Source organism: Cydia splendana, chromosome 2 (genome assembly GCF_910591565.1).
Source record: "Cydia splendana chromosome 2, ilCydSple1.2, whole genome shotgun sequence".
In the NCBI taxonomy this organism is placed as follows: Eukaryota; Metazoa; Arthropoda; class Insecta; order Lepidoptera; family Tortricidae; genus Cydia; species Cydia splendana.
The window spans coordinates 5779921-5797074 of NC_085961.1; the positions used below are offsets into that span (position 1 = coordinate 5779921).

A 17154-nucleotide genomic window follows, 5' to 3' on the forward strand; every position below is an offset into this window, starting at 1 on the left:
CATTAACGTACCTATATCTCAGGACTGGACTGTACAGCGGTGTGACACCGCTACAACGCGATTGGTTGATGAGTTCGCATCACGCGCGCGATTGGTCGCAACTAGTTGCGTTAGACTGCACGATTGGCTAGAATTCGTGAGTGACACCACTGAACTAGTACCATTTTTAGTACCCGTAAGGCCCGTCCTGAGGTATACGTCAATGGCGCTGAGAGTCTCAAGTGTACCTACGTGTGTGTATACAACGACGATAAAGTTTCACCCTCTCAAAGTTTAACTTGTTAAACATTGCATGCAACACAGAATTTTTGTATAAACTACGAGCATTTATTGTGATAAGACTTTAGTCTAAGATTAAAACTAATTGCTATACCCTGTCCGGGTACATGTTCACATATGTGTAGTGTGTACCTTGTATACTTATAATGTTGTAGGTACATGATTGGAATGATTAAATGTTTTGGATCCCTTTGAGTCCCAAATGTACATACTTACCTATAATTTATTCTAGATATAAAAAACCCTTCCGCGACTTATCTTTGTATTAATTAAATCGTATCGTAGATACCCGATATCTGCACTTAGATAATATTCGTATATACGGGTAGTTGTATCGCGGATTTAGGAACGAAACAAGCCATGGATGGATATATTTTGTTCCTGCCATTCTTCTTTATTGTGTTCTTATATACGGTGACGTGTTTGTGCTTAAGATGCTGTGAGATATTTGGTAAGATTTTCTTTTACTTTACACAAAGGTCTTGTAACACTTTGGCCCGTGAAAAGTGCCAAATTCGATATGATTTTGCCCGCAAACAGGAAGCGGAAGTATGGCTGTGGCCCTGGGGTCAAAAAGTTTGGAGACCCCTACTCTTGGTATCGTCGAAGTACTTACTTAGATTTAAAGAACATCACAAATAAAACAAATAGTGAAATTCATTAGAGTTTGAAGTCTATCGTGTAAATCTTTGCTGATTAGTTTTAACTACCTATGTTTTTCTTTGCCACTGAGCGTAGGTAATCGTGTTATCGTGAATAATATCACTGGTTAATTTTCAGTTGAAGTTGTTTTGGTAATTTTTAGCTTCGTTTGAGGAGAGAGTACCTTCGTTAGAGAGCAGCAAACCAAATAGTTTATTTAGGTACATACAATTTTTTGGTTAGGTATGTCACTTTTAGTGGCCAAAACCTTATCGATAATTGTGTATTGTCCTGCACAACTGTTTTGAGACCCGTACGAAATTATTATACTTACTTACTATTGACAAAATTGCCAAAAAAGTAACTTAAAACTTTTCATTAATTTAACGGGGCAAGAGGAACAGTCACTAAATAAATTATGCCTCATAGCGTGCTCATAGCTCACCCAACTATTCCTATTTTTATCAATGCTATCGTAAGTTTATTGAACACTTAATCATATGTACATCATATTATTATTGGTACCTGATGCCTGGTGCTGAGGGATAAGTTCGCCTTTGTACTTCTTACTAATTGTATGTTATTTTTGATATGTCTTTTTGTACAATAAAGAGTTTACTACTACTACTACTACAAAGTTAATGCGATAGAATTACTACACATTTTATTGTTTAACAGCGCCATCTAGCATCGAGTAGCAGAACTAACACCGCTTGTAGCAACTCATTTTCTATTCATGATTTAGTTTTACATGCCGATTACAGATGGCGTGGCGTGACTAAACATGTAAACAAGACGTGGAGTCAGCAATACTTTTGGCCAATGGCTTAGGCAAACCTTAAAGGGCCCACTGATTAACAGTTCGTCGGACGGTATCGGCCTGTCAGTTGTTCGGAACTGTCAAAATTTTGTTCTAACTGACAGGCCGATACCTTCCGGCGGACTGTTAATCAGTGGGCCCCTTTAGCACTTTTGTATACATTTTTTTATGCCTCAGGGGTAGTAGGCGTGTCTAGAATTAGAATAAAATACAGCATAACTTATGTTGGTTGGACAATTCTCTTATTTAGTAGCTAGTTCTTTTTTACAATTTATGAAATGATAATGAAATAAATAGTGAAAAAGCACGGTAAATACGCTATTTGCTATAATATCGCCCTCTAACCCACTCTGGGCGAGTTAACATAGATAGCAAAGCAATGTACTTTAATTTCCATATATGATTACAATATGCCTTTCAACGTTACCACGTTACGTAGTTTAGCAGTCAAAGCAAACAATGAATAGCGCCATCTACAAATCTACATCACTATCTTATAAAACAAAGTCCCCCGCCTCGTCTGTCTGTTTGTGTGTTTGTTCGCGCTAAACTCAAAAACTACTGAACCGATTTTTATGCGGTTTTGACCTATCAATAGAGTGATTCTTGAGGAAGGTTTATGTATAATTTGTTAACTCGTGCGAAGCCGGGGCGGGTCGCTAGTCAATGATAAGATTGATGAAACACGCATTGTTGTATGGATATTGTGTGTCTTATAGGTGTTAATTAACTAATTGTCTCTGGCGTGACTAAACAAAATGTCGTTAATTGAATTAATTTACGCGCATTACTTTCCTCACTCACTTTCCTTATTTACTTTTTTTTCCTTTTGCATTACATTTCTGCGAAGGCAGTATCAAAGACATATGTAACTTCGTATAAGACGAATAAAGTCTAAGGAAAAAACGTGCCTCGGAATTGAAGCAAAAGTCATTCTCGAATAGATGTCGCACACACCTTTAGCCTATCCTCGGCTAGATGGCGTGACGACACCGTTTCATATTTAACAATTTTAACACATAGATATCAGTGAATGAACATGGATCAAAATGATATAAAAATAATAAAATCATTTATCCATATATATACATGTTTTGATAACTCTATACGTTTTCATTTTGAGTTTTAGTCGTGTGTCGATAGATGGCAGTAAATTTACAGTGACTACAAAATTTACAATGACAGGACCCCTCTATACTATCTATTCTTTTTGGCAGTATTAAGTTGTGATGAGATAAATTAAGTACCTCTACCTACACATACAATAATCACCTTATAAAACAAAGTCCCCCGCCTAGTGATCCAAAAGACTCGAGCCCTGTTAGCTCTAAAAAAAGGCTCACAGGGCTCGAGTCTTTTGGATCACTAGTCTGTTTGTGTATTTGTGTGTTTGTTCGCGATAAACTCAAAAACTACCGAACGGATTTTTAAGCAGTTTTGACCTATCAATAGAGTGATTCTTGAGGAAGGTTTAGGTGTATAATTTGTTAACCCGTGCGAAGCCGGGGAGGGTCGCTAGTATTAACTAATTGTCTCTGGCGTGACTAAACAAAATGTCGTCAATGGACTTAATTTACGCGCATTACTTTCCTTATTAAACATTAGGTAAACATTACATTTCTGCGAAGGCAGTATTAAGTTGTGATAAGATAAATTAAGTATACCTACATATACATTATACAATTAATTAACAAATACAATTATAAGCTCATTGGTAAACTTACTCATGGTAAGTGCAGTGGGTTCAGCAGTTTTTGAAAAATCTTGGCGGTTTTTTACATCATAATATTCATAATTATATAGGTTAACAAAAAATATAAATATTACATGAATAGCTATTGTATCTTGAGATCTTTCTCTCGTAATTTCAACGTTATAAGGACATCATGTTTGTTATTCATTTTAAAGTAAAATAATAATTTAAAGTACTTACATAAATGTTTAGGTAAACAACTCGGGGAAGAAAATGAATAGAATCTGTAGGTACGTAAACAGAATATCATTACAAAATATTTATTTATTTTCATTGTCCTGATACGATACGTAATGTTCACGTTTACGCTATTAATATAAATTCATTGTACACGATGTCTAATACTTTGCTAATACAAATAAAAATAAAAATAAATACTTACAGGTGTAATATTAAGACAAAAGTGGAAGACCGCGCGTGACCGCGCGAAATTTCTTTTCTTTTCATACGAATGTAAGTCCTCATTCTCCTCTCTGGATATTAACATTATCGAAAATATTTTGACACAATTTCATATAATAGAGTCTGTTCGGAAAGAGAAGAGTCGTAGAATGTATTGGGTCGCACAGACTCTACATATTAACACTTATTGGCTCCTTCGTTTGTTTTTTTTCGAATTTTTAATCATTACGTATATCAGAAGCATAATTAGGTATATTGAATTTGATTTCACTCCAAATCTTTACAATAGTAAAAAAATATAAAAAAGTTAAACGCAGGGGCATATCTATGGTTAATGTATATACCTACATCAAATTATGTAAAAATATTTTCCACAATGCCAATATGCAGAGAGAAAAGTGGGGATTACGTTGGTATGAAGAAGCGGTCGTCCCATTTCCTCAATAAGTAGGTACTCGACAAGTATAGTGCATAACGAAAACACAAAAACAATCACTACGCGCCCAAGCTTGACCTTTAGTTACGTTACGAAGCTCCAACCAAGGAGACCGTTTTTTATCAATGAATCTCGGCGGCAACAGACATCTCTACGGATTGTTTGTAGTTGAACACACTCCATTCAAGCGGATAAACGTCAAATAAACGTCAATTTGCGATAAATATATCGATAAATAATACGCGCGGCGGTTCAGAAACGCAAATAACCGGTCTACTCAAACGCGTTCAGTCCTAATTTTGAAAAAGCTCGAATTATATTTAAAAATAGTAGCCGCGAGTGAATACCTAACAAATGTTTTATTTTTAATTGAATCTCACACGAAGTGGCTAGTTTTCAAAGACTGAAAAAACAAAATAAAAATAAAACAAAATGGATCAAGAAAGTTCGATGGACATTAAAATTGAGAGTGATTTAAGAAGGGACCCCTATTTATATGGACTTATACCTGTTTGTATTTTAGTGATAGTTGTTTTTGTACGAGTCACATTTGTTATATGCAAAAGCTATGGTAAGTGTTGATATTTTTTATAATCAAACAAATAATTAATCTCTCTCTACCTGTAATCTACCTGTATTTAAAGTGAAATAACTTTTTATCTCTATCAAATACCTAAGAAAAAACGGTAGTAAAAAACATATATAATAAAATATTTATTTGTTTATTTAACCTTTATTGCACAAAATATGTACAAATGGAGGAATTAATTTGTAGGTACCTACCCATATATTATTTTCATTAAACAATAAATACCATGACAAAATGCTAAAGGACATGAGTGAGTGCAAGTTATCCGAGCACGATGTCGTGGACAGGGCGAAGTGGAGAAGGTTAAGCAGGAAAGCTAACCCCACCACCATGTGGGATAGATAGCTAGGAAGAGAGATTATTAAACAATAAATACCAATTCAAATTATATATAGCTAGTGCAAAAAAGTATTTCAGATTTTTTTTTATAAAAAGGTTACTGATTGTTTAAAAATTGCTTGTAAACATTCAATGAAACCAACATATTTATATTGCTTACATTTGCTTACCTAATCCTATATTATACTTAGATATAATTGCTTAGTAGGCAATGCTGTTATTTTTATGACAATTTATTATCCAGATATAATTTTTAGCCGCACAAACTCGAGTACTTAACTTGAATAATTTGGTATTTTATATTCTGTGAGGTTTTCAGGTGAAGGATGTCAACGTTTTGAAACATGTTAAATGAAATTAGGCTAATAGCAATCAAATCACCTCTAAACGATAGCACGTGTCAACAAAGATGTGTAAAAAAATTGTATTAGGTCAACATTAAAAGGGACATTATTAATAATAATAATTTAAGACGGCTAGAAAAGTTGAATCCTTCAATTTGTCTACTTACTGATTGATTTAACCTAAAGGCAAGGTACGATTTCTTTTAAAGCTAGGTTAGAAATTAGTAAGAATTACAGTAAAGATATCGGGAAAAGTACTAATTACCAAACACCGTTATCAATGTTGCAATTCATTGAAAATTAGGGTTGCCAAAATTATTTCCCGCTGGGTCCAATAACTTCACACTTAAGGAAACAAGGGTAGATTTTGGAATTCCCAGGTACGTCAGCAGCAGAAGTTGCTAAGCGGGCGAGGTGTTCAAATTTACCTTGACGCGCTTCATGCGAGATCATGTTGAACACCTTACCCGCTTAGCAACTATTGCTGCTGACTGTACTCTGGTTGTGGTAATAAGGTGTTTTAGGACTTGGACTAATGTCCAAATAAAAACTTAATAATTTTTATTGTCGCAACGTTACTTTGTCTGGACATCGGATGACGGTAGCATGAAGTAGGAGGAAATGGGGTCATTTGAAGCATGATTTTTGGATGATTATAGGGGGGGTCAACTATCGTCAAAAATCGATGACGTAATTTATGGACAGCCCCAAATCGTTAACAAAAATATTTACTGTTGCAGCTAAATATGTTACTGCAATAATAACCGCAAGGCCTGAAATAATTAAATACCTGATCATAGTGAGCTGCCGCATAATTCACCACTCTATATGTCTCGTACGAGTACCTATGTAGGTACTCAAGATAGCCTCTTATCTGTAATTTTAAGATCTCACGGAGGAAATGACTAAAATACTTTGTCTACACTGTTATAAATATAATGCACCTACTTATGGAAATAATTCCATTCATGATCTTATTATATTAAAGTGTGGCAAACCATTACCTAAGGCAGTAGAAAATAATGTAGGCGAAAAGTCGATAGCCATATTAAATGTGCTTCAAATGGAGTTGAAATAATTGTTTTGTCAAAATGTATACATTTCATACAAACTGATATGCTCACCCTACCCGTTGAGACGATATTCTGACAAAACAACTCGAACCAGAACTCAGCCAGGTTCCGTTCTTTTATCACCTAGTATGTAGACTAGATAGAGCTGGTCTCTATCATCAAATCAGCTAGATGCCATATATCATTGTCACTGGTCTTTCATGATGATGATGATCGCGCAATTCACGCATTCCTGTTATCCTTCATCAGAGACACAGGGATCGCAGAAAAAAACTCCATTTTTCGCAATTGGTCGGACCGGTATTTTATTCATAAATATCAAATTTGAGGTGGATCAAATATCTCGAGTTGATTCCTTCTGGTATAGCTTTCAATGATCTACTTAATAAATTCTCGCCAAATGCATGTCGGACTACGTGTAATGCAGCATCTTAGCTATGAAAAACACGCATGCCAAAGGGTACATCTTCCCCTTTTTTAATACATGTCTTGTTTGTAAAAACTAGTAAAACGGATCATCAACGGGTACATGTAATAGTCGTAATAGACGTGATTTAATTCTATAAATATACATTTCCTTATCAATAACTATCAATATGTGTCAAATCCATATTTAACCAGATAATTCGCGAATGGTACTTGAGACGGATTTATTTCTGTTCAAAGGGACCGATATCAAGATCATGACTAGGCATCACATGCTTTCAATTTAGAACTGATCATGTGAGACTGACGATATTGGAGATACCGCTATTACGATTTTGTCTAGTACTTGATAAACTTGTTGCCTTTTGTTTTGACAAAAGAACTTTCATGAAAGATTTGTTTTCCAGCGTATCTTACTTACCTAAAATTCTACCGAAAATTCGGAATTGTAAGATAATCGCATGAACGAGTAAGTAGGATAAGATTTGATTTTTGTTGAAGTGTTTTAGGATGCACTTCCGAAGATGCGCTGTGTTGGCGGTGAGAGACCTGCGTTTATTTCGCAATCATTAAAAATCGATAAAAATCAACCAAACGGGCATAGCTGTGGTCAACCCTTCGTATGTCCTTGTCAAATTCTACTGAAATACAAGAATTTGCTATAAAAGTTCAGATAGAAAATATTCCTTCCATCTTAAAGGGGCCCACAGATTACCAGTTCGCCGGACGATAATAGCCTGTCAGTTAAACGCAAAAGGTGACAGATCCGAACAACTAACAGGCTGATAGTGATAGAGTGGGTCGCTTTCATTATTAATAGGAAATCGTGAAGGCTTCTTGCCGTGGTTTAATGTGAATAATAACGACTTGGATGATATGTCAACTTAACAACCCTGATGATTTGAATGTGACGAGAAGCGTACCTATCCTAGGGTACCTATGTACCTGTAAAACAGAAAATTTATACGAAAGTAATATAGTGAGTGACTTAACCAGACAGACTTTTCTCGAATTGCGGTTTTCCTTAATTATTGTAATCAGTTATTTTAATACCACGTTTGATAGGAAGATGTAGATAACTTATCTTATGTAAGTAAACAATTATCTTATGTAAGTAAACACTTATCTTATGTAAGTAAACATATATCGGTGGGGTAAACTGGCAGATAAGACTCCTAAATTAAACACTCGTCATAGGCAAATATTACGCAAAAACACTAAAACTAGACAAATTAAACCATAATAGTAAGAAAATAGAAGTCATAATGTATTAAAAAGAATTGGTACGACACGGGTATGACGAGATGTCATATTTGAACAGTCTAGTTTTCGTGACAATTCAGTGTTTTTGCGAGAGTCGGTATTGTACTGAAGTAGGGTTGTCACCATCACTGTTTTTTGTTGCTATACACAGTTACTAAGACCATAAGTACTCATTGTTAAACTACCAGAAGAAGGAATAAGATAAATACAGAATATCTTTCATGCTTTAAATAGTTTTGTTTGAAGCAACACTGCAAAAAGGATGAGCTACGTATAACCTTTAAGGAAGGTTTGGAAGGAGGAAAGAAGGAAGGAAGGCCTTTGCGTTGCTGCGAACGTCTTTTATATGAAAATACGAGTGTACGACCCTCATCTTATATATCGTATAGATTCTTCAAAAGTTTGATAAAATTGCAAAACTATTAAGGTTATAAATTATACTTTAGTAACTTAATGTAAATAATTGTTCTGAACATATGTGCAATGTGCAACGGTGGTGTCACGGGACAGATTTAGCGTCTGTGTGATCCACTAAACGGAACAAACTTAATTTTAAAAATAGCTTTTACTTTTTACGTTGCTTATGGAAATACTTAAATCAAAGAGACGCTTTCTGGATGTCATTTTATACATGACTTCGTGATCTGTCAATTAATGACCGGCAAAATAAGGGGCTGTCCATAAATGACGTCATCGATTTTTGTGGATTTTTGATCCCCCCCCCCCCTAAAATCATCCAAAAATCATTCTTCAAATGACCCCGTTTCCTCCTACGTTATGCTACCATCATCCGATGTCCAGACCCCCCCCCCCTAATTTAATGACGTAATTTATGAATAGTCCCTAAGGCAGTATTTCTACCGCGGATATTTGGCAGCCCTACCAAAATGGGTAGAGTCAGCTCCAAAAAGCACATAGGAAAACTATTTTTACCTTTTAATGGAAACGTGTTTGGTGAATTTTTTTTATATTTTTTTTTTACATTAAAATATTAAAATTTCGTATATTAAATCGTACCCAATATTTATTACGTGACATTATTATGTTAAATCCGTAGTTACATTCGCCTCTACAGGCCTTGCAACAAATCGCATGTAATGCTAGACACATTGCTGGTAGGTTCGAATTCTATTGATCGATCAAAAGCCGCAAAGTATCCAAAATCGCATGTGATTTGTTGCAAGGTGAGTAGAGCCCTTAAAAGACCTTGAGTATAATTTAAATGACGTCTACATACACAAGCGAAGTTGCGGGCAGAGGTCAAATAATTTACATTTAGAACCAGGTCATTAACTCGTATGCCGATTTTAGAAAACAAGTATCATGGTAAACTGAAATAAATGTCATATACTAAGAAAAAGTGACCAAGGCCTCCAGTGCCCCAGGCTGGAATCGAACCAGCGTCCTCTGCTATCGCGGCAGGTGCCTGAACCACTCGGCCACCGGGCCACAGCGACAGAGATGCGGGGCAGCTTAGAGATGGCCAGGGGGCGCCACAAGCCTTCAGTAGGAAGTGCATATACTTGGAAAATTTGACTAATGTCGCTGTGGCCCGGTGGCCGAGTGGTTCAGGCACCTGCCGCGATAGCAGAGGACGCTGGTTCGATTCCAGCCTGGGGCACTGGAGGCCTTGGTCACTTTTTCTTAGTATATGACATTTATTTCAGTTTATAATTTATATAGTAGTGTTTCTACTTGATAAAAACAAATTAAAATATTTTCTGAAAAATAATTTAATTTGTTCAAATACTTCAAAGTATCATGGTGTCTTAAAATAACTTCGCGATTCTTAATAAATTAACAATTATTGTTGACTGTACCTGTTTGGAAATAAAGTCACGAAGCGGGCTTGACTAATATGGGGAACGAAGTCAGTTTTTATGGTAATACAAGAAGATAACGAGTGAAGATCGTATAGCTACAGGATGTGTAGTACCATCTCATGGTTTAATATGAAAAAAACAGGCCAAGTGCGAGGCTGACTCGCGCACGAAGGGTTCCATCCATTACATAAAAAACGGCAAAAAATCACGTTTGTTGTATGGGAGGCCCACTTAAATATTTATTATATTCTGTTTTTAGTATGTCGTTATAGCGGCAACAGAAATATATCATCTGTGAAAATTTCATGAGATAGGTACTTACAGCCTGGTGACAGACAGACAGACAGACGGACAAACGAACAGCGGAGTCTTAGTAATAGGGTCCCGTTTTTAACCTTTGGGTACGGAACCCTAAAAAGGAATGAAACGAAGGGATGACATCATTATTCGTGTCATCGGCGTCAACTAATTTATTAAAACACTTTTAAAACTGGTAAGGTTGTGGATATAATGAAGATTCTTCATTCACTTACACGACCGATGACAAGGAGAAAGAACTTTTCTAAATGACATGACAATGAAATGTAATGACAATTGCTAGAGTTAGATCACGAAAAGTCTGCAGCGATTTTGATAGCACACGCAATGCAAGTGTTATTTTAAACGTCAAACTTCTAAGATATTATGACGTCTTAAATAACACTTGCACTGTATATGCTCCAAGCCCTTTCGCGCATGAGAGGAGGCATGTGCCCAGCAGTGGGACGTATATAGGCTGAAATGATGATGATGATGACTGTATATGCTATCAAAATCACTGCAGATTTCTGGCACGTATTTAACCGGTCAACTAATTAATCGAATTTGGGTAGTTTAAAAAAATAGAAATGTGTACTAAAATTAATAGTTTGGCAACAAAAACGGAGCCTTAAAATATATCATGAGTTATATTTTAATGCCGTTACAGCTTTTGATTATTTTTAGGCAGGTAACCAAGTATTTATTTGGCAACTGAATTATTATATTGGAGACCATTTATGAAGCACATTTTAAAAAGAAAGGGTATCTATTAATTTAATAATGAAGTTCTTTTAAAATATTTTGTTTGGTCATTACACGGTCAACCTAACACGCTCCTCCTCGCTTTGCTCGTCGTCGCACCTATCTGTTGACTCTAGCAGAACACAGTGGTAACTATTGAAATTAGTAATTAAAAATTTCAAGATCTAATGTATAATGGCCATTAGGCGTTGCATGATTAGAAATTTCGACTATAAGTATACTATACGTATTGGTAAATTAATTTAAGGTGTTTTGTGTAAAAAGTGTTCAATAAAGTCAATATTCATTAAATTTAACTGCTTTCGTGCTAAAATACTACCTAGCTGAAACGACATGCTCAATTATGACTATAGTTGATTACTTAGGTGTGAACAACTAGATGACAACTAAATTTTATGATCGCTTTACAATATTAGTTGCCAATTTATTATTTTAGTTGCCAATTTATTATTTTAGTCGCCAACCTATCACTTTAAGCTCCCTATAATTTTTTTGGGTGGCTTGATTTTGCTGCCAGTTTTTTTAATAATATGATGAGGCTAATATATTTTTTTTGGCGCTAAAATATGAATGCACAGCCACATTATATTATTATATGCCAAATGAAAGTTTCTGTTTAATATTTTAGTTGCCCGGTTAATAATAAGCCCAGATTTTTCTTGGTCTAACAGTAGCGACATACATTGAGTGTAAAATCATACTGTGATCATTTAGTAAAGTCTGAATAGCTTCCTAATCTCATTTAGTTTTTTTTTCTCAATATACAAGTTAAACGTTTTAACTGGTTGTTCCATATTTAGTTCTATAAATAAAGGAAATGTTTAAGATGGTAGTCGATAGATTAAAGAAATGCTAGTTTTATCACCGGTTTCACTTATCACCATGAGGAAACGTGAATATATTGACATTACAATTGATACGATGTACCTACCTGCTGGCCGACCTTTTACACTCACGGTCAGGGTATAATTACATTAATTACATCATTAGTAGGTATTTACTAGGGGCTACCACTTTGAGACTCCGCATTAATTATTTATTTCATGTTTATTTTAATGACGAATCAATTTTTTCTTTGCCCTTGTGTAGCAAACCGAACAGGCGTATTTTAATTTTTTCAACCAAAAACGTCACTTTTGTCGTCCAAAATATATGAAGGTACCTTTACTGAACGTGGATAATGCTTCTCAAGTCTCCAAGTACTTTACAAAGAGTAAGTATACTCATGCTCAACTACAAGCGTGCATGTGATTGAATTTCACAATAGAACCTTGACTGACTGTCTGTCTGAGTACAGAACCGGAATATCTATTGACATTGGATGTATGCAGCCGTCTTTTATACAACCTCGTGATCGTGAACGTTTTTTTTTATAAGTAATTACGAAACTAATATTTAATTTTACAAATGCCTCTAATAAGTGAAACCAATATTATGAGTGGATAATAATATACCTTCGCGTGGCAAATCTCTGCAGCCTGTATGAAAATGAAACTTTGTAATCTTTGTATAAAGTTACTCATCTTAATAAGACACTTAGGTACCTACTTAGTGACTTATTTATGAAAGTAGGTACATACTTATACCTACTCGCGACCTTAGGTGATGTTATACCTAATCTTCTAGGTATTCGATGCATTGGAAGTAACTAACTTCCTAATTTTCTGCTAATATTTACTACCCGTCGGTCTGCGCCGATACAGGTAACCTAATAAATCTAGGTCTCTATAGGGCACCTAAAGGCTATAAATCAATATCGCATTCAGGTAACTAGGGCACGCCAACGAATCGCAAAAGGTTCTTAGGATCGGGTTTTAATAACAAAACACTACAAGATGCCTACTAAGTCTGGACCGATAGAAAGTTTAAATAGTGGAAATAAAGAAGAAATCCAATTTACTAATGTTACCTACTCCATAGTTTCAAACTTTTTGGGAACAAACAAAAAAATATTAAATAATACACTTACACTTTGTAGGTATAATATTTCACTTTTAGTTAAACCATCTGTTTCTTTTCATTTCGCCAGTTTTAACTATCGCAAATAATGAAACGTTACCCTATAAAATTCTATTGTAATTTACCGCATTGTTTAATTAATTAAGTACTGCGATGTAGGGCAGGACCTACTACAATAAAATTGCTAATGATAACCTACATACAGTTAGCACTTCAGTTATTTAGAAAACTGTAACGCACTACCGCTGATCTTTTCGTAAAGTATAGTTATAGCAAATGTTTAGCTCTCCTAATGGCTCGCTGTCTGTAATCTTAATGTAAAGTTAATTTGTCAAATTATATTACATAGAGTAGGTAACCATAAAAGGTAAAACCAAAAAAAAAAAATATTACTTACCTACACATTGGTAAGGCAAAATCACTTATCTCACCGTTTAATTAAATAGATAAAAGATCCGGCTGCCATTTTTAGATAAATAATCAGATGGAGCAAATGCAATTACTTAAGAGTAAATATGAACAACTTCTTCAGAAATACAAGTACATACCTAAATAGCTAGATGGCAAGGAATGTAGCATTTGGGTGCATACATTTATAAAGTGCGTATCAACAAGAAATCTTCTGTTGTATTCTCACTTAAGAATACTATTTATAGGTACCTCAAATCAAGATACAGTCACTCTCGAAACTTAACAACATCAATAGATAAGTCTATATATAGCTCATAGATAATGATAAATAAAACATGATCTACCTTTTATTAGAGATAGGAACAAATGTTGCAAATTTGTACGTTGGTATTTGGTAATAATGTCCCGACTTTCTGTAAAGCATGACCAGTAATATATGATCATTGTCAAGAGGGCGTTGTTATTCTTATTTAGCAGATGGGCACCACGAACATACCTAGATAAATTATTTTGTCCCCAGTGAAGACTTTACGTTTAAATTGTTTTTTTTTTGCACAAGTATGCTAACCATCTTTTTTTCTTAGCTTTCCTTAAGATATTTTCCTTCACCGAAAACTAGCTCTAGACAAAACAAAAAATAAAAATGATGATACATGTTGTTATAATAACTAGAATATTCCGAATTGCATTCATCTGAAATGCCTGTGTATACTTCAACGCTTTTAGTAGTGCAAAGCTTCAAAAGCTAATCTTATCGAAAAACTAGCATAATCGTTCAAGATAAATACCTAACAAGATAATATAAACATTTAGGCCATTAACATAACAGTGTTCTGTTGGGATTATCGCATCAAACTCAAAACTGTAGAACAGAAAAATACAAAAGTTATTAAAGAGTAGTATTTACTTGTTGAAATAATGAATTCGTCCGAACTTGACGATGACCAAATAGAAGAAATAGCAAGGAGAGGGTGGCTTAAACTATTATCAATTATTGTGATTGCCATCTTCCTAATTCTGTGTATTATATGGAACTGCTATAAAGCCAATAAAAGAATGTAAGTACTCAACTTTACATTAATCAATATATAGAGTAGGACCAAATAAACGATTATTCATCAAACAGTATAAATTAAGGAAAGCTGCATGTTAAAGTTAGTCTTATTTATGCACCGATAAACAAATATGATAAAAATGTAACGGTCATATTAAGCTTTATCAAATTATCACAACATATTAACGAGGCCGTTCTCATCACCGATTAACGTTTATCCATAGAAAACTTCCTAAATACGATATAAATAAAGGATTATTAAGTAGCAAGTGAACATGAATTCTTCGGAATGTATAGATCATGAATGTAAGGAAGAAGACGTAGCAAAAAAAGTATTTCTGAGGTTAATTTTGGCACCAATAGTTATAACAATTTTCTTGCTCTTATGTGTTTTCTGGAACTGCTACCAGAGCAACAAAAGAATGTGAGTATTGACTGTTTTACCCCTCAAAATTACGTACGTTTCCTTGAAATCTCTGTGTGTTTGTTGTACAGATTTGAAGTGTTGTGTGTTAGTATTGTCTGTCAAATTAAGAATTTATAGCCTGTAGTGGGTATCAGGTACCCGTAAATAATATCTTTAATAACATATGAAAAAGTTGTTACTATTTTGCCGTTTTCATACAATACTATAAACATACCAAGCGGCTTAGCACGGTCGCGTTTTTATCCCTTGTCACCATGCCTGTCACGTTCTAACAAGTATGTAAGTGCGAAAGGGACGCGCATAGTGATAGTCGATAAAAATGGAACCGTGCTGAGCCCGCAGGTACCTATTTTAGAAACTTTAAGGTCGCCTAAGATGAATTTTAATAATAACACTCCATATTTCTATAAATTTATTACTACCTATACTTATCTACCTACATACATTTATTTTCTAACTATGTATTAGGTACGTTATGTATCACATCATTATCAAGCTTCCTTGTCCTTTTATCGTGTCCTGAGAAAGAATATAGTAAGATAAGGATCAGTGCTAACTTTAAAATTAGAAATCATTTGTTCTATAATCTTATACCCCCGATATTACACCGATAGTTAGTAACATCAACATTATTTTTAAGATGCAAATATATATTTTTTATGACGTATTAATGTAAGTATAACATAAGTTTTATTTTCATTTAGCAAGTGTCCTCTTGCTTGATACGTAGACGAACTATTATTAAAGAATATCAGCAAAATACATATATATTTTTGTCAGAATTATTTACTCTTAGGACGACACACGTTAGACCGGTCCATGTCCGGGCCGGAGATTCCAGCGCATCGTTTTCTATGGAAAGCATCACGTGATCGCCTGTCATGTCATAGAAAAGTAAGCGCCGGAAGCTCCGGTTCGGACACGGCCCGGTCTAACGTGAGTCATCCTTTAGTGCCTACACATTGTATTTGTAGTGTTTTGATAACTTATTACTAACGCTTACATTCAAGAGTCTAGATATATTATTATGGCTGGCTGTGTTGAAATAAGGACATATCCTAAAATAGTTATACAACGTTAAGTGCGAAAGTAATTTAAACGCAAATCGTGACTCCGACGTGGCTATTTTAAAAAATGCTATGATTTCTCATTGCGTAAACATCATTTTTAGTGTTCCGTACAAAACTTTGTTCACGGAACACTTATGGGATCACTTCGGTCTTGTTTTATAACACTTTATAGAAAGTCATATTATATTTATTTAGAAACGCCTGCATTACATGCTATTTACATAGAAACCATGTAATTTCCTATTGCATTTCCTGTTTCGCTGTCGAGACCTCAGGCTGCTGGTGCGCTGAGGGTATGTCCTTTCTCCGGGAGCTGGGTCGTCGCCTGCTAGAAAGAGGCCTTGACCCCCGCTCCGGGTTTTTCCTGATGCAAAGGCTGTCCATCGCAGTCCAACGCGGCAACGCAGCGAGCGTGATGGGCACCTTTGCGTCGGGGGCAGCCCGGGACGGGCTTCAGTAGGCAATTTTTAGGGTTCCGTACCCAAAGGGTAAAACGGGACCCTATTACTAAGACTTCGCTGTCCGTCCGTCCGTCCGTCCGTCCGTCCGTCCGTCCGTCTGTCACCAGGCTGTATCTCACGAACCGTGATAGCTAGACAGTTGAAATTTTCACAGATGATGTATTTCTGTTGCCGCTATAACAACAAATACTAAAAACAGAATAAAATAAAGATTTAAATGGGGCTCCCATACAACAAACGTGATTTTTGACCAAAGTTAAGCAACGTCGGGAGTGGTCAGTATTTGGATGGGTGACCGTTTTTTTTTTGCTTTTTTTTTGTGTTTTTTTTTTTTTTTGCATTATGGTACGGAACCCTTCGTGCGCGAGTCCGACTCGCACTTGCCCGGTTTTTTATACTTATTTAGTTTATATTTATATTTAAGTTTAGTTTTTAATTAGTTTTATGTTTAGTTTATGTATTATTTTAATTATGAAATAAATTATTTTCCATAAGGCGACGGTAGCGGTGGGTAAAATTTC

At 35.1% G+C, this 17154-nt stretch overlaps 1 protein-coding gene across 2 annotated transcripts in view; it reads left to right on the forward strand.

Moving 5' to 3' along the window:
- Positions 1-624: 624 nt before the first annotated feature.
- LOC134802720 (uncharacterized) overlaps positions 625-17154 on the forward strand; it is a 58712-nt gene continuing 42182 nt past the window's right edge. The window contains exon 1 of one of the 2 annotated variants that reach the window (XM_063775406.1): positions 625-730. In XM_063775406.1, the coding sequence (XP_063631476.1) occupies positions 640-730 (91 nt within the window). In that variant the 5' untranslated portion in view covers positions 625-639. Of the gene's footprint in view, positions 731-4749; positions 4904-17154 lie in introns of those variants that run through there. The other variant, XM_063775378.1, reaches the window with a different exon arrangement.